Source organism: Phyllostomus hastatus, unplaced genomic scaffold (assembly GCF_019186645.2).
Source record: "Phyllostomus hastatus isolate PE091 unplaced genomic scaffold, TTU_PhHast_1.1 phas_contig_86, whole genome shotgun sequence".
Classification (NCBI taxonomy): Eukaryota; Metazoa; Chordata; class Mammalia; order Chiroptera; family Phyllostomidae; genus Phyllostomus; species Phyllostomus hastatus.
In genome coordinates, this window is record NW_025333977.1 from 76,828,413 (window position 1) to 76,853,679 (window position 25,267).

Here is a 25,267-nt window from a genome sequence, read left to right on the forward strand (position 1 = left end):
GACTCAATACCCACATTACAAAAATTAAATAAGTCATCTACCTTTCAAAGGCATATATTTTTCATTCTGTTTAAATGAATGTAAGCTCAATGAATGCTGAAAATATACAATTAGTTTCTTAATTCAAATGACTTACTTGTCACTATGGGTAACAGGCATCTAATATTTATTAGTGAATACTGTGAGAACCAAGGCAAGTGACCAAAACAAAGAATCTACGATCTAACTGAATAATTCTCAAATTAGGGAGTTCGGAAAGGAAAATAGTATCCAAAGGGCCCAGTGGCTTGGAAAAAAAATTCAATATGCTTAACATACCTATTACTTATTTCCTTAAGCTATAGAAAGCAAATCTCAAGTTCTTAGCTTATGAAAACACGAAGTCTGTTCAGAAAGTATCCAGCCATGCACTAAGACACATTTGTTGAAGAAGATATGAGACAGAAAACACTGTACATAGAACAATGACACCTGAGTCACCTTGGGACCTCACACAGTTCTCTCAATTGCCATTAACTGCCCCATCTCATCGACAGTCTGAAATCTCTTCCCTTTAAAGGTGACTTTAGTTTTGGGAAAGGCCAGTAACTGCAGGGCACCAAACCTGGGCTGTAGGAGAGCTGAGTCACCTGAGTCACCTGAGTGATCTGATGTTCCACCAAAAAACTCCATACCACATGTGATGCATGAGTGGGCATATTATTGTGAGGAACCTGCCAATCACCAGGTGTCTGTAGCTGCAGCCTTTTGAATCATCTGAATAGTTTCTGTGGAGCTTAATGCAAAATTTGATGCAGATTCATTGCTTGACTCAGTCATTTTGAATGCAACAAGCACAGTACACATGCTCACTCAAGGGCATCAACTGACCCCATGACTACTACAGTGAAGTCATCATTGTCCACTCAAGTGCATTCTGGCCCACTCTCCTTGGCTGCCAGGTTATACTGATGTTGTGCAAACCATTCTTGTTATATTAGCAATGGCTGGACTTTTTCCAGACAGACCTTGTATAACACTAAGTATTTACTTTAATTTTGTCAATGATGTCATTAATAAATGATGCAATTTAGATTGCTATTCACAGTAAAATGTTCAATTTTCTCCCATTAAAGTAAAAAAATAAATAAACATTTGGCAACTATCACAGTGATAACTGATTCAAGCAAGAATTATCAATGGATACTAAAACTAGTGCATGAAAGCTGAAAGAAAGAAGTTACTTGCAATGTCTCCCCAAAAGTTACTCGTTATTTCCAAAGGGAAAAATAGTAGTGTTATACTGAAGATACTACTTTTGTATTTATTATTGCATGCAAGTAGGTAATGACATTATGATGTTGCAAACAAAGGTATTTCCATATACTTGTTTAAATAAAAAATTGTAACATTGTTTTAGGGGTTAGTAATGTATATAGCTGTATGTTTCAATTATAGATTAAAGAATAAAGAGAGGATAATTACAAGGTTTCTACATTTTATATTAAATAGTACAATATTAACTCCAAGTGGACTGTGAAAGTCAAGGACTTAGTTGTCAAAATAAATTAAAAAATGCAAGACCCAAGTATGTGTTGTCTACAAGTTCATGAAATTTATATATGACACAGGTTAAAAGTAAATTGACAAAAAAAGATACACCAGGCCAACAGAAAACCTTAAAAAAGCTAGAGTGGCTACATTAATATAAAATAGAACTCAAGACAAAAATAAAAAATAAGGAAACACATTTCTTAATGATAAAAGAGTCAATTAATTGGTAAGATATAATACCCAAAAGCAAAGCTCCAACGTTTTTGTAAACAGTTGTTTTGGAAGGCTACCATACGAGACAGCCACACCCATTTATGCAGGTGATGTCTGGCTGCTTTCATGCTGCAATGGCAGCGCTGAGTAGCTGTGTGTGAGAGAGACTGTATGTCCCACAAAACCTAGAATAGTTACTACCTGGCCCTTTACAGAAAATGCTTAAAAAGACTCATAAAAAGAAATTAAGTTACAAACAGGACACATGCTTAGTCCAACAATTGGTAAGTCAAAAGCAAAGTTGTAAATACAATGCATATCTATTTATTTAAAAAGAAAAAGAATATAAGGTTATGAATTTTAGGGAAAATACCTCCATTAGAAGTATAGTACCTATAACATAAGTAAATAAGCCTCAGGCAAAAGTTGAAATTCAAACATATTTTCATTTAACTAACAGTCCTAACTAAAAACAGAATCTTGTTATATCCTTAACATAAATAACTAGTTTTTACAACACAGAAGTAGAACTAAAAGGCCACTAATCTGACAACTTCCCCCCAAAACATAGCATTAAGTTTTAATGATTTTTTTTACCCTGACATTAAATGGACAGTTTAGTATAAACTCCAATCAGTCAAATTTTAACATAAGTCTACATTTTATATTTATGTGGCAAATGTAAGTAGTAAAAGGAACTGTGTTAATGTACACTTGAGTACAAATTCTTCACAGCAAAATTTTAGAGATTTAAAAAATTCTAATGTAATGATGCATTTACTTAGTTTTATTTTCTCCATTAGTAAATGAGCATACATAGATAGATTACATTCGTAAAACTCAGTGAAGTTGGCTCAAACTTGCTTAAATTAAAAAAAAAAAATACATACACACTTTGGGTGTTTTTGTTTGGTTTTCAAATCTGAGACATTCAGGAGACACACAGAACTAAAAAGCAAAAAAAGAAAAAGAAAAGACCTCCCAAAAACCAAACCCCAAGTACCCAACATACTTAGGTTAAGAAAAATAATAGAAAGAATATAGATGCTAATAGAGACAGAAAGACTAGGACACACAGGAATAGTGAAGAAGGATGATAGTAAGTGCCCCTTTAAAACTGAGGCATACTTTTCCTTTTTAGACAGAAAAGATTAGGAAGGCTGCTAAAAGGCTAACAACAAAAGGCTGCTGAAAATATATGGAGCCTCTGTCCATGTAAGTCTTGAAGAATAAGCCAATTGAATGGTTTAAATAAATGCATATGTGCAAGAATGGACTAGTTCTGCATTGTCTAGTAGGATGGTGATTAAAATTAAAATTACCTCACATGTGTCAGAATGACTATCATTAATAAAAATCAACAATCAACAAGTGCTGGCAAGGATGTGGAGAAAAGGGAACCCTTGTGCACTGTTGGTGGGAATGCAGACTGGTGTAGCCACTGTGGAGAACAGTATGGGATTTCCTCAGAAAACTAAAGATGGAATTGCCTTTTGATCCAGTGATCCCACTGCTGGGACTATATACCCTTAGAATTGTGAAACTCCAATTCAAACAGCCTTACTATTATAGTCAAGTGCTGGAAACAGCCCAAGTGTCCATCAGTAAATGAGTGAATTAAAAAACTGTGGTACATTTACACAATGGGATACTACAAATCAGAAAGAATGAAGCCCTACCTTTTGTAACAGCGTGGATGGAACTGGAGACTATTATGCTAAGTGAAATAAGGCAGTCGGCAAAATACAAATATTATATGAATTCACATAACTCAGTCTAATGAACAAAATAAACTAACGAGAAAAATAGAACAAGAAACATGGAAACATGGAGCAGACTGCCAGCTGTGGGGGGGGGAGGGGAAAATGGTGGAAGGAAGGGGAAGGGACCAGTCAAAGAACATGTATGACTCATGGACATGGACAACAGCGAGAGGGGACTGACTGTAGGTGAGTGGGGTGGGTTAGGTGGAGGAGTGCAAAAGGGAAAAAAACTAGGGATTACCGTAATAGAATCACAATAAAAAATTAAAATTAAAATTAAACAAAATTAAAAATTCAATTCTTCAGTTATGTTAGCCACATTTTAAGTGCTCAATAGCCACATGCAGCTAAAGGCTACAAGACTAAACAGTGTGCATGCAGAACACTTCCATCATCTAAATTCTGCTGGGCAGCACAGGGCTGGGCTCAGTGTTTTGAGCATCTGACTTATAAAGATAGTTTGATTTTCCCTAGAGCTTTTGGTCCATTTCTTATTTTACAGAGCCTTTTGTTCTTAGTCATATGTAGTCACTTGAACATTTTTCATATTAAACTGAAAATGTATGCAGCTGCACACTAAGAAATTGAACACATTCCTTGCAGACTGGTGCAGCCACTGTAGAAAACAGTATGGAATTTCCTCAGAAAACTAAAAATGGAACTGCCTTTTGACCCAGCAAGTTCACTGCTTGGATTATATCCTAAGAATCCTGAAACACCAATCCAAAAGAACCTTTGCACCCCAATGTTTATAGCAGCACAATTTACAATAGCCAAGTGCTGGAAGCAACCTAAGTGCCCATCAGTAAATGAGTGGATCAAAAACCGTGGTACATTTACACAATGGAATACTACGCAGCAGAAAGAAAGGAGCTCCTACCCTTTGTGACAGCATGGATGGAACTGGAGAGCATTATGCTAAGTCAAATATGCCAGGCAGTGAAAGACAAATACCACATGATCTCACCTATAAGTGGAACTTAATCAACAAAACAAACAAGCATGCAAAATATAACCAGAGACACTGAAATTAAGAACAAACTAACAGTAACCAGAGGGGAGTTGGGAGGGGATGATGTGGGAAAGGGTTTGCAGGAACAACTATAAAGGACACATGGACAAAACCAAGAAGGAGGGTGGAAGCAAGGGAAGGAAGGAGGTTTGGCTGGGGTTGGGGGACAGTGGTGGGGGGAAAATGCAGACAACTGTAATTGAACAATAAAATAATAAAAAAAAAGCAATAGAACTCATTCCTTATAGAACAAGCAGCAATTTAAAATGTTATTTTGCACAATGCTCTTTTTTAAAATTTGAGTACCTGAACAAAATTCATACAGCTACATAAAACTATTACAGTTTGATATTAATGTAATTAGTGAATTACAAAAAATATATTTAATTTCTAAACATAAATTCAGATATACTCTAGCTGAAAAATTAAAAAGTAAATCTAAGTTCACCTAAGGCAAATGGAGACATAAATAGTGAAAAAAACACCAAGTATACGTAATAGTTGTAAAAACATAGCAATAAAATCAACGAAAACATTGATATAAAAACTCTTCTTAAACACTACTTACATTTGATTCAAATGAGGATTACTAAAAACTTCCCTTGTATTAAAGAGAAACATGAAGAATATGTAACCTATGCTTTAAAATTAAATGGCCACTTTTATAAACTATTTAAATGAAAGACAATACATTAAATAAAATTCACATTAGAATTAACAACAAATTTCTGAATAAAGGATAATCTAAGGTATCCAATGTAAATCATATGAAATTCAAAATGAACTGCAATTATATGGATGGGCCAATATACATTTTAAAGAATAAAACTAAAGCTATCTCACAGATAATTCTACAAGGTATTTGTTTTATATGTGATGAACAGCATAGTCATTTCACACAGGCTATTTTCTATTTTTTATACATTTTTTCTTTTATATTCATTGCATTGTTTTTTCAAATTTAGAACTTATACCATTTATCAATTATACCAATAATTTAAAATTATTTTAAATTCACTGATATTTTCTTTAGTGCTACTTTAGAGAAAAACTTGTGTGGCTATCTCATGACTTTTCTTTTTATTAATCCTATTTTCAATTTATTAACCTTTATGATTGTTACATCAAACAAGTTGGATTTTAAAATCTAAATAATCACAAATGAAACTGATTAAACAGAATAAAGTGGGAAGCAACTAAAGAAAAGGAAAAAACCTTATAAAAACAATAATGGAGGTTGAGAATAACATTCTAATGTAAAAACCAAAGAAAACTTTAAGCAAGAAAAGACAAAAATAGGAAGTAAAACTTTAAGACCAAATAAAACCACATATCAGATCAGGTTCTTTACTAAATTAGTAATTATTTGATATTTGTTTGAAGTCAGAAATTATCTTCCCCACCCGACCTCCACCAATAGATAGAGAATGTCTATAGACTGAGATTCACAGTTTCTGGATTTATTTTTCCACCACTTAAACTGTGGATCATTGCTATCATATGAGAATGTTTGTTCAACTCTTCTTGCTGAAGTTTCACTTGTGACTCTTTCTCTTCCAAACGACCTTCTAATTGGGACTTTTGAACTTCTAGGGAGGAAGCCTAAGAGAGGGGGAAGAGGAAAATAAACAACTTTGCATTTTTCTCTTCACAGATATTTTAAGATACCTTTATTTTTCATTTGTAAAACAACTCTTTCAGACAACACATTATAAATATGTATAATTTAGTTAACAAAATTATAGTTAGTTTAAGGTAAGTAATCACTAAATAATGCAGTATTAATTGGGAAGACACATTCTATTTGTCTTTTTAAGTCAATGGTAACTATTGATATTTTGCTAATTGTAAATTAAATTTTAGATTCTAATTACTATTTAGAATTACTCTTAAAATAACCACATTAAGGCAGATCCAGGAAATCTGTAAATGTGTCATGGAATATTATGCCTCTTCTGTCACTTATGCTCTGTAGTTGTTCAAACTATCCTTTAATCCTGGTCTGTTATCATCTTTCTGGTAGTAGATGGACCAGAAAGCACTATTGATAGCTACCACACCAAGCAACCATGACAATGTAGAAAGAGCAGTAAACTCAGATTTAGACTAAATCTACTATTTCACTTAATAATGAGACTGCCCTTGAGTCAATAACTTAACCCAAGACTAAGTTTCTAGGGTGAAAATAATCATTGTCAGTCAAGATGGAGGCGTAGGTAAGCATGGCTCACCTCCTTGCACAACCACATCAAAATTAAAACTAAAATATAGAGCACCTATCACTCAGAACCATCAGAAACTGAGCTGAATGGAAGTCTGACAACTATGGAATTAAAGAAACCACATGCATCCAGATTGGCAGAAGAGGGGAAGTCACAGAATGGACTAGTCCAATGTCCACAAGTGGTGGGTAAACATTCAGAAGGGATATCTCGGGGATGACTTTGTGTGACATAATGAATGGGAACACTTCTCTGTATTCCTTGCCCACTTAATAGCACTAAGTGCTGGCTAACAGTATATATTTAATAAATGTTTGATTATCTTAGAAAATACAGGTTTTCACATTGTGAGGAGTACTCATAACAATTGCTAAACCATTTTGAGATTCTAATATCTTCAATACAAAATTATACTAAAGAAACAGAATGATAATTTATCCGAATTCACCTTTTATACAAAATAAGACTTTTTCATTTTACTGCAAATATGAACTCAACAGATTCTTACCTTAATGCTCAATTCTTTTCTTATATGTTCTGTTCTAGTTAATTCTTTTCTAAGAACATCAATTGTTTCTTCTTTATCTTCTCTTTCTTTTTGTAAGACTTTAATCTTTTCTTCTTGTACTTTTGTTTTTTGCTGCAAATCTTAAAACAAACAAAACAGTCAGCTATGTGTTCAGGGTCTTATACTCACTTACCCTGAAAACTTTTAGTAGCTGTTCCGTCATAAGAACAGAAGAAAAACAGCTAGGGAGATAAAGATATTCCTTGCTGGAAATAAGTTTTACAGTATTTGATGAAAAACAAAAACCATGTAACTCTTCCACTGTACTAGAAAAATGTCAATCTCCATGTCTTTCCCTCTTCCTGTGTTCTAAAGATAATGTATAGTAATGAGGGGAAGGATAATCCTCAGCTTAAGGGTTAAAAGAGAAAGGGAGAGGGAAAACTATGAAAAATTATATAGGTAGATGATATCTGTGCTCTAAGGCAAGTGAGTTAGAAGAAAATGTTTTTTGTAGATCACTTCAGAGCTAGCATTAAGAAGCTAATAACTAAAAGTTACCTAGCACTGCCACCTGCTGTTATGTTCCTTTAAAACGTTTTATTTTAAAAAGGGCAATAATTTCCCATAACTTCATATTTTTAAAATCAATTTAATTAAATTGCTTTGTGAAATATTATGGCAAGAAAAGGAGAACTGTGTAGGATGTAAATTAAGGTTTTAGAAAATAAGAGAATTGTGGAAACTAATGAAAAACGGAAGTAAAAACCACTTGTGTCTTGATTTTCTTCTAACAGAATACATGTTAACATATTAAAAATGTGTTAAATAAAAAGCTACTTACTTGCCAGTTTACATTCTCTGTCTACTAGTTGGTTCTGCACTTCTTTCCTCTGTTCTTCTCTCTCTATTAATTGGGCAACAGTTCTGAAGTTATTTTAAAAAACAGAAGAAAACATCAATGAACATTCCTCAAGTATTTTAAGAGAAAATTTCTAAGAATAGTAATTACCCTTAAATTCTGCCAAATGTTTTATATATAAAATAAGTTAAAAATTCTACTAATTTATCTGTAGAATACAATGTTCTGTATAAAAGGAATCATTATTTTTGACAATTTCAAAATAGCACTGGCTGGTGTGGCTCAGTGGATTGAGTGCCAGCCTGTAAACCAAAGTAGGGTTGCTGGTTTGATTCCCAGTCTAGGGCACATGAATGGGTTGTGAGCCAGTTTCCCCACTAGGGGGCGCCCAAGAGGCAACCATACATTGACGTTTCTCTCCCTCTCTTCCTCCCTCCCTTCCCTTCTCTCTAAAAATTAAATAAAATATTTTTTTAAAAAGAAAGTTCCAAAATAATTAAAGAACTATAAATTTTACTTTTCATTTTGTTGCTTGAGTGACTCATTCAACTTTTTCAGTGTCTCAATTTGTTTACTTAGAGAATCACATGTAACTTGTAACTCTTTATTTTTCTTTTCAACACTTTCATTCCTGAAAAGACAAGGAGATGAGGGATATTTTTATGGAAGAAAACATACAACACAGAAAAGAAACTCAATGTTTTCTTTTTCTTCTAACCAAATTGCATACATGACAGGTAAAAGGAGGAATGTTATGAACAAGCAGGGCAAAAATAGAGAGATGAACTCTAAAAGACAGTAAAGACATGTTTTGGCTGACAGGTGATAAAATGAGTATGAAATGGAAATGTGTGGGGGCATTAACCTCATGTTTATGAAAATGGAGATTTATTTTACAGATAATATACATTACATAATTTCCTATAAAATACATAGAGTTATCTTTATAGTTACAAACTAAAACAACTTCTGTAAAATTTTGTCATCCTTAGCCTCTTGGGCATAATATATGTTTAATTAAAAATGTCAAATTAATGAATAAAGTAGTAGAGGATTCTAAATTTCTCTTGCGTCTTTAAAACTCTGAATCTAATAGTCCTACTTATTTTACCTGCAAGGTAAACACAGAAAGAAGTTCTACTTTAATACCCAACTATCTTAAGTGTGAAAAGTTGATGTAAGTGGAGCCATTTTTAAATAGAGCTAGGCAGCCACTCCAAAGGAACTGCCTTGCATGTCTCACCCTCAAACCTTTCCAATGTTTGAACTGGGCAAAATAATGTTGGGACTGAGCCAAAGTAACATTGTATTTCAAAAAAACTGTCTGCAGTCCTAAGAGTAAAGCAGACATCTTGACTACCAAATTGAAAATTAAAGACATTCTTCAGAATTAGCACCACCATGCTTAGCTGAACAATAACTTAGTTTATTTGCACCTACAGAAATTCCTTTCTTTTATTTATGTAATTATTTCTCTTCCCATTCTCATAAAAACCACTACCCTTCACTCCCTAATTTGTACACTATTGGAGTTTCTGCCTGAATCAGTGCTTCCTGAATACCTATTGTTTTGTAACCTCAAACACTTGCTGCTCTCACTTTGGCCTTTTCTTTTTAGGGTAACAGAGGCATAAAATGTCCTTTTCACTTTACTAAGCACTAAGATAAACAAACTGACTGGTACACTACCCATATGTGGCCAGCAAAAGTATTTTATCTGTCCCACACAAAATTTTTTAAATCTAAATTTAAATTCCTTAATATTACAGCTGAGTTTTCCCCAGCCAGCTTCCTTTACTTGTTACCCACATAGCCCCTCAAGGCAGGAATTTTACTTTTTGGCTCTTCAATCACTATCCGGAACTTAGCAGGTCTTAGAAACCACTATTTTGCCCTGGCTGGCATAGCTCAGTGGATTGAGCGCGGGCTGCGAACCAAAGTGTCACAGGTTCGATTCCCAGTCAGGGTACATGCCTGGGTTGCAGGCCATGACCCCCAGCAACCGCACATCGATGTTTCTCTCTCTCTCTTTTTCCCTCCCTTCCCTCTCTAAAAATAAATAAATAAAATCTTTAAAAAAAGAAAAAAAAAAGAAACCACTATTTCTCTTGGACCACCTTCTAACTTTCTTTTACACCCTGACTTAACACTAAAGTTCACTTTATCAGGGCTCCCTCAATCTGACTTTATATGGAGTTGTTGGGATAAAATAACCTGCTTAGAAGTCACCTTGCCATCACGTATTTTCCAGATATTATGCATTTTCTACCCTTCATTTTCATTGATGTGGAAATATGCACATGGATCTTGCCAAAGTTAACCATTTTCTATAACTATTAACAGCATAGAAGAATAGAAATTTTTCAAATCTTAACCAATCTTAAAGTTTGCTTTGTAAGAAAGGAAAAAAAATCAATCTTATACTTTGCTAGTGAGTATATAAATTAGTATAGTCTTCTTGGTGGAAAACTTGAAAATCTATCAAAAACTCAAAAGCACATAGCCTTTACAGCAATTTGCCTTTAAGAATTTATTGTACAGAACTAGTCACATATAAGTAAACTGTATTCAGTGGCATTAAGGATAAGTACTGACTAAAAATTTAGAGATCAGTTAAACACTAATACCCAAACTTCCATCCTACTAGGCTGAATGACATGAAAGTGTTAATATTCAACCACTTTCAATTGGTAGAAATGACCAATTCATATGATTAAACCTAATACAAACTGTTGACAACTTGGGGTCATTCAATTATTGCTTATGGAGTGCCTAACTATGTACCAGGCACTGTTCCAGGGCTTTGGGATTTGTTAGGGAACAAAATAGACAAACTTGTCCTTATGGTGCAACATCCCAGATGACTGATAACAAATGAAAAGAAGTAGACTCAACTGGAAAGAGACTTGTATCCTGTTTCCAACCTTAATACTGAGTTTGAGTAAGCAATACTTCATTTCACTTTAACTAAGTTTCTTCATAAGTACTTACCACCTTATGATATTATCAGTATGTATAAATGCTTCCAAAAAGATTTTAGGACCACAGAAAAGAAGTGCTATGCATTCATTATAGATTCTAATCTTAAATAGAAACATTTATTAATTTACCTCTGAAGAAGTTCCATGTAGGATTTTGTTAGTATTTCATGTTCTTCAGCCACAGACTGTAACTTCCTATTATGTTGAAAGAGATGCTCAATATCACTCTGGGCTCTTTCTGATTCAGCCTGCTGTGACTTTAGCAATACACTAAGCTCTTCATTTTTTCTCTCAACTTCTCTCAACATACCAGCAAGTGTCCGTGCCTAAAAGAAAATGCAATAGAGACTTTTCCACTACCATTATTTAATATGCTCAGTTTTTGCAATTTGAAAGACTTACGAACTATCTAATATGCTAGCACCTACTGAGTTACCGAAAGATTTACTAGTCATATATACTTACTACTTATCAAAGGTGGAGGTGAAGTCACACAATTTTCACATGCTCTGAGAAGTGTTACAGAGAAGCACAGGGTAGATATATAGAGGAATGATCACTAAGCATGTGATGGAAGGAGACGACCAGAGACGCTTCCTGGGAAATGGAGATTAACTAAAATCTGAAGGATTATTTCAATAGTTAGAGAGGAAAAGGTGTTCTAAATGTGGAAGAGCAAGTGCAAAGTCAGAGAAACCTAAGACTGTCAAGCTTCAGAAATAGCAAAGCAATCTAATACGGCTGATTACTGAGAATGCACAAAAATGCAAGGAGATATGGAATGAGAAGCAGTTAGAATCCTAGTATGCCAAAATAAGGAACTTAAATTATTTCTGAGCTGAAGGTAAGACACTAAAGGATGTTCAGCACAAGAGTGATAGTATCAGATTACTGCTTCTGGGATCACTGTGGAAGAAAAAGGGATGGTAGAATCAAATACAAAAGTAAGATGACTTTGTATGTAATAGAAGGTTGAGAAGAAACTAGACTGAAGGTAGGAAGCCTAGAGACTTTGCTATGATTTGAGAAATGAAAAGGTTTTGACCTACAGCAAATAGTGACAAAAACAGGCAAAACCCCCCCACAAAATACAAGGAACAAACAAAAAAAACCCAGAAAAAAAGTAATATTTAGGTAAAATCAACTGGACTTGGTAATGAATAATTGCAGAAGGTCAACTGTATGATTTCCATGTTTCTTGTTTTGAAAAACTTTAAGAACACTAGAAGGAATGAATATACAAGACTACATTTTTATAAGGGAGGGTGATGATTTCATTATTGGTTATAATGACTTGGCAGTATTTGCTATATATTTAAATTGAGCTACACAAGGAGGCATTTGGTACTTAGGAAGACGGCTCTGCATATAAATTTGGGGACATTAACAATCTGGTTATGATTGAAACCATGGACCACTTGAAAAAAGGGAAAGGTAAATACTCAGAAGTAGAATTGCTTGGTCACACAGTTGTCCTACTTTTGGGTTTCTGAGGAATTTCCATACTGTTTTTGATAATGGCTGCACCAATTTATACTCCCACCAACAGTACATGAGGGTTTCCTTTTCTCCACATCCTTGATAACACCTGTTATTTATTGACTTTTTGAAGTTGTATCTCATTGTGGTTTTGATTTGCAATACTTTGCATGGTGACAGATGGTTACTAGATTTAGTGTGGTGATCACATCATAAAGTATAAAAATACAGAATCACTGTATTGTACAGCTTAAACTAACATACTATTGTATGCCAACTATACTTGAATTAAAAAAGGGGGAAAGGGCTTAGCACATAATACTTGGAAAACCCAACATTTACAGTTGAATGGAAAATAAAGAAGCTCAAAAAGGATATTAAAAAATCCAAAATAAACACATAAAACAGAAGCAAATTCATAGATACAGAGAACAAATTGATGGTTGCCAGGTGGAAAAGGGGTTGAAAGGATGAATGAAAAAGGTGAAAGAGATTAAATACAAATAAAAATAGTCAAAGGGAAATAAAGTATAGCATAGGTAATACAGTAAATATTAGAATAGCTATGTATGGTGTCAGATGGGTACTAGATTTATCAGGGTCATCACTTTGTAAGGTATATAAACATCTAATTACTATGTTATACACCTAAAACTAATATAACATCATATGTCAAGTGAATTCGAAAAAAAAATTATATCCATTAGGATAGAAAGAAAATCAGAAGATAATGGTGTAACTAAAGTTAAAGGGGAGAGGGTTTAAAGAAGGAGGAAGTAGTTGTGTAAAATGCTGAGGATAATTTACTTCAACCAGAGCAATAAAGATACAACAAATATTTTGTACATATTTTACTTCATTTAGTTTTCTATTAATTAGATGTGTCTTTATATTGTACACACCTCTGCTTCAGCTTGAGTTCTTTGACAGCGATATTGAGCAATCAACCTATCAGCCTGTGCGAGGGCCAGAGCTTTTGCTTCCAAGAGATCTTGTAGCCTGCTTTCTTTGCACTATAAAAAAAAAAGCAAAAAGCCACTGCATTAATCTTCATCATTTACTGGAAAACATCCATTAAAGCTTAATTGTTACACATAGTTAAAATAAGCTTGTACTCACAGCTAATGTAGACAGTTTCATCTCATATACATCCATGATGTCAGATATTCTCACATCATTAATCTGATCCTTCACCTAAGTTTTAATATAATTGAGTCAAAAATCAGAAAATTTTAACATGACAAAATAAAAAAAATTAATGTCCAAAAGATGAGTGGATAAAACAACTATGGGACATTTACACAATGGGATTCTACTCAACTGTAAAAAATACGAAAATTTTACCCTCTGAAACAGCATGGATGGACCTGGAGAACATTATGCTAAGTGAAATAAGCCAGTCAGAGAAAGACAAATACTGTATGATTTAACTTATATGTGGAATTTAATGAACAAACTGAACTAATAAGCAAAACAGATAGACTCATAGAGAGCAGATGACAGCTAGTGGTGGGGAGACAGTGGGGTGGGAGGTTAGAGGGTGGAGGGATTGAGCAAAAAGGTCATGAACATGGACAAGTGTGGTGACTGCTGGTGGGTGGAGGTATAAGGGGACTAAATGGTAATGGAAAAAATATAATAAAGATTAAAAAAATAAAATAAATGCCTACTAAAAAACTAAGTCATTAAAACTTAATGAGTAATAATTAAAAAATATGAATGTCTTACCAGGCAATTCACAAATATTTCAGTAACCTTGTTACTGCATAAGAATATCTGGGTAAAATTTGGAATACATGTGAGATTTTAAAATACAGGGTCTGGCAGATGTAAGGCCTGTGTAATAATATGGGTGTAATAATTCATAAGTTTTAATTTGAATATTTCACCTAAAATGTCATATGGTGTACTTCAGTGTGATACTGTTATGTTACAGACTTACATGCTTAGGATTTTGTAATAAAAAATTTTGTAATAAAAAAGGAACCTTATTTGTACCAGACTCTGTATATTTCTTAATCTGAGGATGTGGGGGAGGGTGGACTGGTTGGGGAACAGTAGGGGAAGAACAACAGTGGTGTTAAAATATAGGAATTTTATGGCTGATTTTTCCCCTTATTTCCAAACTTTCCAGAATACTTTCACTTTTATATTAAAAGTTTTCAGTGATCAAATCTGCATCTAAAGTTATTTAAATAAATGTTATAATTGGAGCAGATATTCATTGTATAGCAAGCAGAATCTCATTTATAATTGCTATTTGTCACCCACCACTGCTCCAGACTGAAGTTTCTCTATTAAGTCCTCAATGTTTGATACCGGAACTCTATCTTTCAAAAGTGGAGGAGTTGAGCATTTTACTGATGCTGGAAAACTGTGATTTAATGATTGCAAGGACATTCTTCTGGGCAGATGTTCTGTTTCCTGTTGTCTGTAGGCATTGTTTGCTGCTATACTTTCCCCAAGTCTGAATGAGGATCAAAAACAATAAAAAATATTACATAAAAATACAGCAAAAGGCAGGGTTATATAGAATTAGGGAATCTTTTAGAATGGATCTTTTTGGTAATGTTTCCAAATATTTTTGAAATTATCTTGGAGTCTATAATGAAGTAGGATTTTGGGAAATACCTTAATTTGTTGGAGGAAACTCTTTTCTATTTACAACCCTTTATAATTACTCCACCTCTGGTTTGGAGGCAACAGAACTAGTTTGTGAGAGTAAATTTATTTGTAAAAATTAAGTGCATTATTGGTAATGGTAAAAATATTTTTACCATGGGCAATATCACCTGGCCTTTACCTACTATGTCCTTCACCCTTTTCCTCCCTCTCTCAGTGTATGGTCTCACAAACCTGACTTCCATCCTGCCTCTTCCATTGACCTCCTCTCATTTCTGTCTCAGGGCCTTTGTACAAGCTGTTTCTTTTCCCACCAGACCTGCATAGTGCTGACTCCTTATCATCAGGTCTCAATTCAGATTCAGAGGGGTCCCTCTACTCATAATGATGTGCATGTTATAAACTTATTTAACTTGTCTCCCAAATAGAATGTAAACCTCATGACATAAGGCCCCCTTGTCTAGTTCACTACAATGTCCAAAATGCCTAGAAGAGAACCTGGCACATAGCTGACCCTCACAGAGTTTGTTAAATATTTAAATAAAATTAACACACACCAAAGAAAACTACCTACACACCCACCCACACATCCATCCAGCATGTAACTTCACCTTATTAAACTAAGGTAATGTAAACAAAGGCATAAATAGATATAAATATATACCTGAGTGCGTTTCCAAAGAGAAAATTATACAAGTAAGACAGGGATGACCAAGACATAGCGAAATGATGGGAAGGTATCACATACAGAGACAGAAGAGGAGACGCCTACTCTCAGTGACACTGAAGCTTTCTGCTTGGAAGTGTGGGGGTTTTGCTTCATGTCAGATGACCACAGCTGAAGCAAGCAGGCCACCACAAAGTGAGGCAGCTTTATAGACCATTTTTATCTGTGACTTGAGAAGCTCCCCATTTGTCCATTTATTTCTTAACAAATATTTATTATAAAATAAAAGGAATTCTGATTATGTGATCTCTAGGTCTTGTTTTCCATAGCACTTCTCCTCTTAATTTACAACTAAATTAATTTTAAAAATGAGTTTGCTAAGTCAGTTAATAGAAATAGCAGAGGTTAGCAAACTTTTCTTTAAAGGACAAGATAGTAATAAGTATTTTAGGTTTGAGAGTGTACAGAGTCTCTGTAACAACTTCCCAACCCTGATGTCATATCAAAGTCAATACAGACAGTATGAAAATGAATGGATGTGGCCCTGTGCCAATAAAACTTTATTTACAGAAACAGGCTCCTCTCTGTTGACTACAATTTGCTGACCACTGGCATGTGGAAATATCTTACCTACTTACCACTGCTTTGGTTTATTCAAACTGCTTTTGCAAATGCATTTACATAAATCACTTAAAACTTTTAAAACTACATATAACTTTACTAAATATTTTACCAACCATTTTGCTTTCACATAGCTCTGAAAATCAAAAATTTTTCCCAAAAATAACTGCAAATATTCTCTTAACGTTTGAAATTAATGAGTGTTGCAGATAATTTTGCCTGGGCATTATCTATTTCACTTCCTGATAAAAGCACAGAATTTTTCTCTGGGAATTCTCCTACCCCGTGCCTCCCACCCCCAGAACCCCAAAATTCCAAATTCCAGTCCACATAGTTCTCAGAGATGAACCCTTAGCATTTGCCAAGGTCCCCTCCTTGTCAAATGACCCATATCTGGTCAATAATAGTGATGCATGGACTTATTTAAACAGTTGGGAAGGAAAAGCTCTTTCTAAGGAGGAACTAAACTGGCAAGATATAAGCTTAGTCCAGAATCTACTGCATTAAAAAGAGATGGTGAGAGACAGAGATACACAGTACCTGGATAACATATTCAACCATCTGGATCTTGCTTTTCCCTGAGTATATACCTGGTCTTTTCAGTTAGAATCAAGTTTATTTAATTACTTGAAAAATTACACGAAGTTTTGCAATGAAGTATTCAGTTCACTAATTTTCTAATCTATCCACATTGAGTCCTAGTAAAGAAACACAGCAGGATATTCCAGCACTATGAGATACACTACAAGTGATTACAACTCACACTAAAGCAGGAAAATCTGGCAGTGGAGCAGCTTCCAATAATATTCCCAGTCCAGACTGTACTTGTTCTCTATTATCTGATGTTAAAGCAAAAGCCAATGGCGTTATCAGGCGTGGATCCTAAGTAAATCAGAAACCAGAAAAAAAGAGGCAGAAATAATAAACAATGTCAGGGTGTAAGGTGAGTAAGCAGAGGTAAGTCATAAAATAATTCTAAAGTGTTTCTATTTGATGTTTGAGTGTATTTATTAGTCTTTACCTTGTTAAAATTGTCTTAGCAATCAATATTAACACTAGCTTTAAAAATCTGGCAATGGTTTAGAATGCACTTAGTTGTGCCTATGAAAATCATGCCTTAAAATTTTGATGAATTTAAAATGTCATCCACAACTGACTGATGCAATTAAACAATTGTACTTAATGTATAACTCCTTGATGTCAATAAAAATTTTGCATTAGTACTGTAAGCCCCAAATCACTCATTCTAAAAAACATCTAAGAATTGACATAAAATTGAGGAAACATTAGAGCATGAATCCTTTTATAACTATCGACATTTTACAATGTGAGTGTCTTGTAGGTACTCAAAGTATAATGTAATGCCACAGAACCATGAAAAGAGCTGGCCTTTACCTTCAATAACCCTCATGAAAACCCATCATAAGTCTTCCCATGAAGGGGGATCATTATTTGTACTTTGTAGTCAGGAACCTGGAGCTCAGAGAGGTGAAAGAACTTGCTCAAGTCTTCAGTGACTAATACAGAGGTGGATTCAATATCTGAACTTTGTCTCTTAAGCCTTATGCTGTCAAAGTGTACAAGGGGCCCCAGCATTATTCTACTCTGTCTAGAGACATGAGAACCATCTTTGTTATTACAGTACCTTCATTAACACACGTTAAATATCTATTGTAAACCAGGTTTTATGGATATCAAGGTAAACATCTAGAGCTCTTTTGCAGCTACTGTCATCAAAATTTGTGAGTTAGCTATTTTTTTGCATACCCTCTCTAATCTTATTATTGACAATCAAGTCCTTTCCTTCCAAATGTCTCCCTATCCCCTTAATATCCTAACTCATCAACTGCAACTTGAAACAAAAATCCCAAAACACATACCACTCCCCTCATCACCACAATGCCAATAAAAGTGAAGGAAACTGAAGAAGGAGACAAGAAAGAAAAAGGCTGAAACACCGCTCTCAAGAACATTCTGTACATTAGAACCAGATGCTCTTTATGTTCAATTTCTATGAAACTGTGTAAAATAACTGTGTAGTAAGAATATTATAGCTACTTAAGACAATAACAACTCTAAACTTTCTTCTGAATACCAATTCTAAGAAAATCATCCAAAAATTAAGAATTTTAAAACAAAAACATACACTGGGAATAAACTTCAATTATTTGAAGATTTTAAACTGACCTGAAGGATTTTGTAGAAGCTTACTTCCATACCAGGAACCAATTGTTTAAGTTTGTTCATCAAATCAAGAGTTTTCAAAATTACATCAGCAGCAAGTTTGCTTTAAAAAAATCATATTTAAATTAGTTAACTCAAAAACTGCTTAGAGTTTATCTTTGTCCACAATTCTAAAGAAAATGGAAAAAAACAACATCTTTTTTTTTAAACCTCAAGGAGATACAGTATTTGTTTTGGGAAGTAAAAACATCACCAAAAAGTAAAAATATCATAGACACCAACGTCCTATCAACCCAAGACCCAAAGAGAACAAACTAGCATTAATAGTTGAGAGGACACTTCCTTTTCTACTCTCAAATACCACCAAGTTTTAACTTTCTGCTTCAAATTACCAGCAGCATTGGTAACACAACCCATTTAATTGTTAGCTTTGGCACTGGAATATCAACAATTGAGGGCAACATGAGGCAATAAAAAAAATCTAACATTTACTGAGTAACTATACTAAGCTGTATTCTCAGCCATGTACCTAAAAGGGTGTACAAAAAGTCAACAGATAATCCTTGTTATTGGAGAAGGCAATTCCAACAATTATGATATGAAAATTAGAACAAATCATAGTATCTAGCATTTAGCAGGTCCTCAATAAATAACTGTTAGATGGACTTAATTCATGTGGGAGGAGAGGGATAAAATAATCTTATTACTGTGCTACTTTTAACCATAAATCTTATCATGCCAAGGTAGAAAAATGGTCTTTGTTATTATGAAATCTTCAGCAGTGACTGATTTCCTTTATAATAAAAACAATCCGTTTTTTTCACTTAAATATATACAATTAAATGAACATAAAAGTAATTACTAAGGCAATCTCAAAAAGGACCTCCAGAAAAAAAATGTTCAGGAGTAGGAAAGACCCTTAGGTAATCACAATAAATTAAAACATGACAAAACAAACCTAAACAATAAAAACAAATCACAGATGTTAATATCTTTCTTCAGAAGCATGTGACCTATGAATTGAATAAATTTTCTAAAAATTGATTACAAAATGTTTTAATTCTCTGCTACACCTTGAGTCAGTAGAACATACTCCAACGATGAGCCTCCAAAAGGAATGAGAATCACTACCATTTTGCAATTTAGAGTTCACATACTTACCTCAATTCAGAATCGGCTACCTTTGTTCCAAACCCCAGATCAATCTTGCCATATGTAAACTGTTGTTCTATCAGCGTAGTGCATTTGATAGTAGTCAGAATTTTCGCAATGTGCATTTTTAAAGTATCATCTCCACAGAGAGGTAAGTTTTGTTAAGGGATACACTCTCAAAAAACATATTTGTATGGCACTTTCTAGCATTTAGATTGATTGCATACAAACTATCTCCTCACTGCAATTCAGTGTAATTATTGTTATATTAACTCAATGACAAATTACGAAATTAGAGCTCAGAGCATTTAAGCAACTGGTAAGTGGCAAGAGATAAGAATGACACCAAAAGTTTCTCACTGAAAGGTAAAACAACGTATCTGTTTCTCTACTGGACGTGCATTTTTTGATAGCAGATACCACAATAGTTCAGTAAATATTTGTTGAACTAAAGGAAGTTATTTTCTCATAGTTTGTATATTGTTATTTTAAGTATTATTTGAAAAGGGTCAAGTTTTGTGTCAATTCATGAGAGAAGGCGTGAATATATTATAGATATCTCTAAGGTCAAGCAAAGTAATTGTGCCTCTACAGCAGTGGTTTTCAATTTTGGCTGCATGCCAGAATCACCAAATAATCATAAACACTCCACCCCTCTAGGGTTTCACATTACTCCAACTAAATTAGCATCTCTGGAAGGTTCTCGTGTCAGTGTTTTTTAAATGTTCTTCTGGTGATTCTAATAAATAGCTGAGGTTGAGAATCACTGCTATAAAGGAAGAAGAAAACTAAGAAGCAGCAGCTTAAAAGAGGAGATTAAACAAATGTGGAGTATGCTCTAAGACAAGACAATTTTGAACAAATTCTTGCTCTGAGATACAAAAAAACCTGATTAGTCAAATGTAAGTGATCTGGCTCAGATAGAGTGGTTCCTTGCTGATAATAATAACAAAAAGTTTTAATAAAGTATTAAAAAATTGAGATCTGGACTTTTTAGAGGCTTAGAATCTGCTGACTTAAAAAAAAAAAAAGCTGTCAAGGAAAGACCTGAGAAAATCAGTATAGAGAAGTTAAGCAGTTACACTAATTGCACTCAAGGGATTTTTTTTAAATAAATTCATTTGTCTTGATAATATTCGTCTTTTTATTACCAAAGATGATGCTACCTTTATTAAAAACATTTATGCTTTAAAGAAAAACATAGCTAAAAATCAGTGAGCTAAAATAATGACACCCTTACCAACATTCACTTATTTTGATGCACTCTGGCAAAGACAGCACTGCAAATCATCCAGGGGCAGCAATCAGCATCAGGAGAAAGTAACAGGGCAGTTATTTTAGAATATAGCTCCAATCTCAAATTGTGATAAAAATATCTAAACCAAATTTAAAAAGCATTTCTAAAAATATTCTTTAGCCTAAAAGGTTTACACAGAAACAAGGTAAAAAAAAAAGTCTGAATAACTTTTATAGAAACTCTTTGAAAATTAGTTCTATACTTCAAACTTCAGTCCAATCATTCCGAAGAGATACAAACATGAGAAGTTATAAAATTACAGCTAAAGACAAAAATGCAGGAAATACAATGCTGAAAAAAAAAAAAAGAGTGGTTATTTAGTTTCCATGTTTATAACAGTAAAGGATATTTAACAAAACTTCAATAGCTTTGACCATCCTTTCACATTTATTTCTTATTAAGGCCTCATCTAGATTTTGCTCTGTGAACTGAAGCTGATCAAGGATTGAAGGCAGCAGAAGGGTCACAAAACAGTCAGCTGAGGAACTGTTAGCAGTATCTATGACATCCTGGAATATAACCATCACCAATGATTAAAAACAAAACAAAACAAAACAAAAGATGAAATATAGATTGCAGAAAGTCATCACAGAGCTGCTATATTCTTTTAAAACTTTTTATAATTATTTTAATAGTTCATTAACCTGTATATCCTTAAAATCTACCCTTTCATCCAGTTTTCAGGGCTATAATAACTTTTTTCTCAAATGAAACAATAAGGTTTTGGGTTAATCAGCTGCAAACAAGACATTTTTAAATGGACTATATTTGTCATTTAAAAATTGTTATAAATTAAAAATATGTATTAAAAACAAGTATCTTGAGCTTACTAAATGTAATCATAATAATTAAATAGACACTAGTCGTAATGTTTTCCAACTACAAATAATTCCCACCAAGAATCTGAAGGCTTTTTAAATATTAAAACTGATTAACAGTCAAGACCAACAGAAAACAGAAAACACAACTTGACAATAATTCTTAAACAAATATATGTAATCATTCACACACACGTTTGTGCACAGGATCCAGTAAGGAGAGGAGAGACATTCCAGGAAAATAGTGAGGGTAGGCAGAATGGGTAAAAACAGGGAGAACAGTAGAGAACCAAAATGATCCTGATAGTAGAATCTGCTAGAATGTAATGGCTTCTACAGAAATAATTTTTGTCTGTATCCTAAGTGACTAGAAGTGTCTGGCATGCTCCATGCCATTTCACTGACTGAATCCAATGTTCCTCTGTTAATCCATTCAACAGGCTAATGAAGAGAGCAGACAGTATCTACTGAGAAAGACAGAATGTGATTACTTCAAAACATAGTCATACAGCGGCAAAGCACACAAGTCAAAAGCCTTTACTTATTACACTGAAAAGTGTACCTATACATACACACATATATACACAAACACATCACACTATTCAGTGAAAGCAAGGAAAACACTAATATTTGTGACTTTGTCAGAAAAAGATATTCAGTAGCTAAATGGTATGGCAACTAGCAATGGAGACGTTTTCCTAAAGTGTATGAACAACTAACTGGAAGTTTATTATGAATATTTTTGAAAACTGTGCACTGAGAATCATAAAAGTAGAAAAGTCAAATTGTCAAGTATTACCTCAAATATTTCTTTAAGCAACTCCAATGCTAAAATAGAACAGTTTTCAGATCCATCCACGGGTTGGCTTGACCAACGAAGGAGAGCTATAGTAGGCTCTAAACATTTAGAACGGCTTCCCAGGACGGTGTTGACAGGTGAAGACTGTTCAAATACCATCTGAGTGAGCACATGACGCAGCTGAGTCACTGAACAGAAGGCAAGAAGTAATTCTAAAACCTGTGCAATATAAAGTCTTCATTAAATGTCAATTTCACACAAAACAGTCAAATTATGAAGCTGAAAATGACATATATTTTTCAAGAAAATACAACAAAAATGAAGAGCAGCTTCCAAGTTTCCTTTCAGGATTACTATTCAAAATGAGTTAATAAGTTCCACAAAGTTACAAAGACACTTGCTCTTGGTTGTTACTCCTGATAAACAGGACTTTGAGAACCAAAGAAGAAAGGGCAACTTAAACTAATGTTTATAAACAGTACTTAATTTTTAAGCATAAATGTTTTGTTTTTAAAATGGAAAAAAATTAAAAATAAGATTAGTCATTAATCCTTGCCATCATGCTAAGATTCAAGAATTGCTATGAAGCATACTCTAGGTTACTATTTAAAAGTGATATTCCAAAGGGTTAAAACCTTAAGAATGGCTATTTCCACACTATGTTTACGTAATGTCAGTGTTATGCCCCTTAGCTCCCCTCTTCCACTTCATTTTCTGTTGGGGGCTGGGATGAGCCTGAAGCAGGCTGATGCAACCGAGGATGGAAATTGCGCTTGCATAACAGGATATTTGCGGTCAGAAGCCTTGCAGGTGCCTAGCCTGAGCACACGGGCGGCACACCAATCAGTGCCTTGATCACGCGCCTATCATGCGCCCCCTAGCCTATCCCAGTTAAGAGCACGCCCCAAAGCTACCAACCAGAGCTACTTCCCCTATCTGCCTTCCTCTACCCTCCTCTATGTAACTCCCTCCATTTTAAAATAAAACTTGCAGCTTGATCAGAATCCTTTGACTTGCTGTCGTTCTTTCGCGCCTCCTGTCCCATCCCTTTTCATCCGTTTACAGGTACTTCGGCGGACCCCGTTGACTGCCTCGCGGGCCGAGGCAATTTTCTGCTTTCCTTCATAATAGGGCCTTATATCATTACATAACATCACACGTCGACCTGTTATGTTAAATTCTACCTTATTTCATACACTACCAACCTATTGTAAAGAATTTTTTGTATCTTCTAGCCTATCACTTATTTTCCACCTTTGTTTCTTGTAAATGACTTGTAATTGGGATTTGTGCTTTAATCAACTTGAGAGTATCTAATATGAATAGAATTCAGCCTATTAGCATTTTCTATGAAACAAAAGATAAGCAATCTTTGATTTATTCTTTTAAATATAAATTATAGTACTTGTTTTTGAATAGGTAATACATTTTTTTGATTCCAAAGTCAAAGGTAACAGCCTGACCTCTAGCTACACTCTCTGGGGACAAGCAATGTTACTAGTTTCATATCTTACTAAAGATGTGTTATGCACACGCAAGCAAATACTTTCTCAAGTACACTTTCTCAGTAAGTGTAATATACAGAGAAGTAAACAAATCAATCAATAGTGAAAATCTAGATGGTTTTCCCAAAGTGAATACACCTGTGTAACTAACTAGCAACCACATCAAGAAGGAAAATTCTACCAGAACTCCAGAATCCACTGTGTTCCCTCCTAAGACAACATGGAACCACTCCTCCACATCAGATTTCTGACACCATGGATTAATTTTATCTTAGCTATTCCTGGATCTTTGTATTTCTACATAATTTTTTCAATCAGCTTACCAGTTTATACTAAACAATCACATGGAAATTTACACAATTGGGCAAAAGTAGGTTTACAGTTGTTCATATAGAAAACAATACAATAATTAATAAACCTACTTTTGTCCCACACTGTATATAAGCAGCATCTTACAGTGTATACTCTTATGTCTGGCTTCTTTAGCTTAGCGCTGTGTTAGTGAGATTTATTCATACTGTTGCATGCTATTGTATAAGGAACCTATCCATGTGGCAGTGGCGAATATAGCCCAGCCCGATTTGGAAAACTGGCAGGGATTGAGTCGGCACACGGGATCGAGCCCACGAATTGGTTTTCCCATGGGGAATCAGGCCTGCATTGTACCTTTGAGGCTTGCTTTTTGCTAAAACTCCCTCACCCTCAATTGAGGAAGCAAATGTTTACTGTGTGTCTTTAAAATAACTTCCTAAAATCTGTGCTAAACCTCCCAAGTATGGAGTATAACCAGTTCAACCACTTTTCCCCTTGCATTTGCAAAACATCCTTTTCTTTGAAGTAATTAGCAACATTCTTTCCTTTGTTATCTGTAAAAGGTAATCATCTAAAGCGAAACTGTGCATAGTAAATGAGGACCATCCTCGATGTAATGTACCCAGGAAAGTAATAAAAGCCTGTCCAGGCAGGGGTCAAGACCCTCTCTCACTTAGAGAGTGGCCGTGCTGTCCCTTTTCTCCACAGGACTTCTAT

General features: G+C 34.3%; 1 protein-coding gene across 1 annotated transcript in view; it reads right to left on the reverse strand.

Annotated features, from left to right (window-relative positions):
* Positions 1–4,835: 4,835 nt before the first annotated feature.
* Positions 4,836–25,267, reverse strand: part of CIP2A (cellular inhibitor of PP2A) — a 38,137-nt gene continuing 17,705 nt past the window's right edge. Inside the window, exons 9-21 of the mRNA XM_045851534.1 lie at positions 22,734–22,952; positions 21,466–21,625; positions 19,829–19,970; positions 18,671–18,770; positions 17,247–17,365; positions 14,845–15,040; positions 13,693–13,767; positions 13,476–13,586; positions 11,224–11,420; positions 8,631–8,744; positions 8,096–8,178; positions 7,252–7,391; positions 4,836–6,123 (exon numbers count right to left, since the gene is read on the reverse strand). Of these exons, the coding sequence (XP_045707490.1) occupies positions 5,953–6,123; positions 7,252–7,391; positions 8,096–8,178; positions 8,631–8,744; positions 11,224–11,420; positions 13,476–13,586; positions 13,693–13,767; positions 14,845–15,040; positions 17,247–17,365; positions 18,671–18,770; positions 19,829–19,970; positions 21,466–21,625; positions 22,734–22,952 (1,827 nt within the window). The 3' untranslated portion in view covers positions 4,836–5,952. The remainder of the gene's footprint in view (positions 6,124–7,251; positions 7,392–8,095; positions 8,179–8,630; positions 8,745–11,223; positions 11,421–13,475; positions 13,587–13,692; positions 13,768–14,844; positions 15,041–17,246; positions 17,366–18,670; positions 18,771–19,828; positions 19,971–21,465; positions 21,626–22,733; positions 22,953–25,267) is intronic.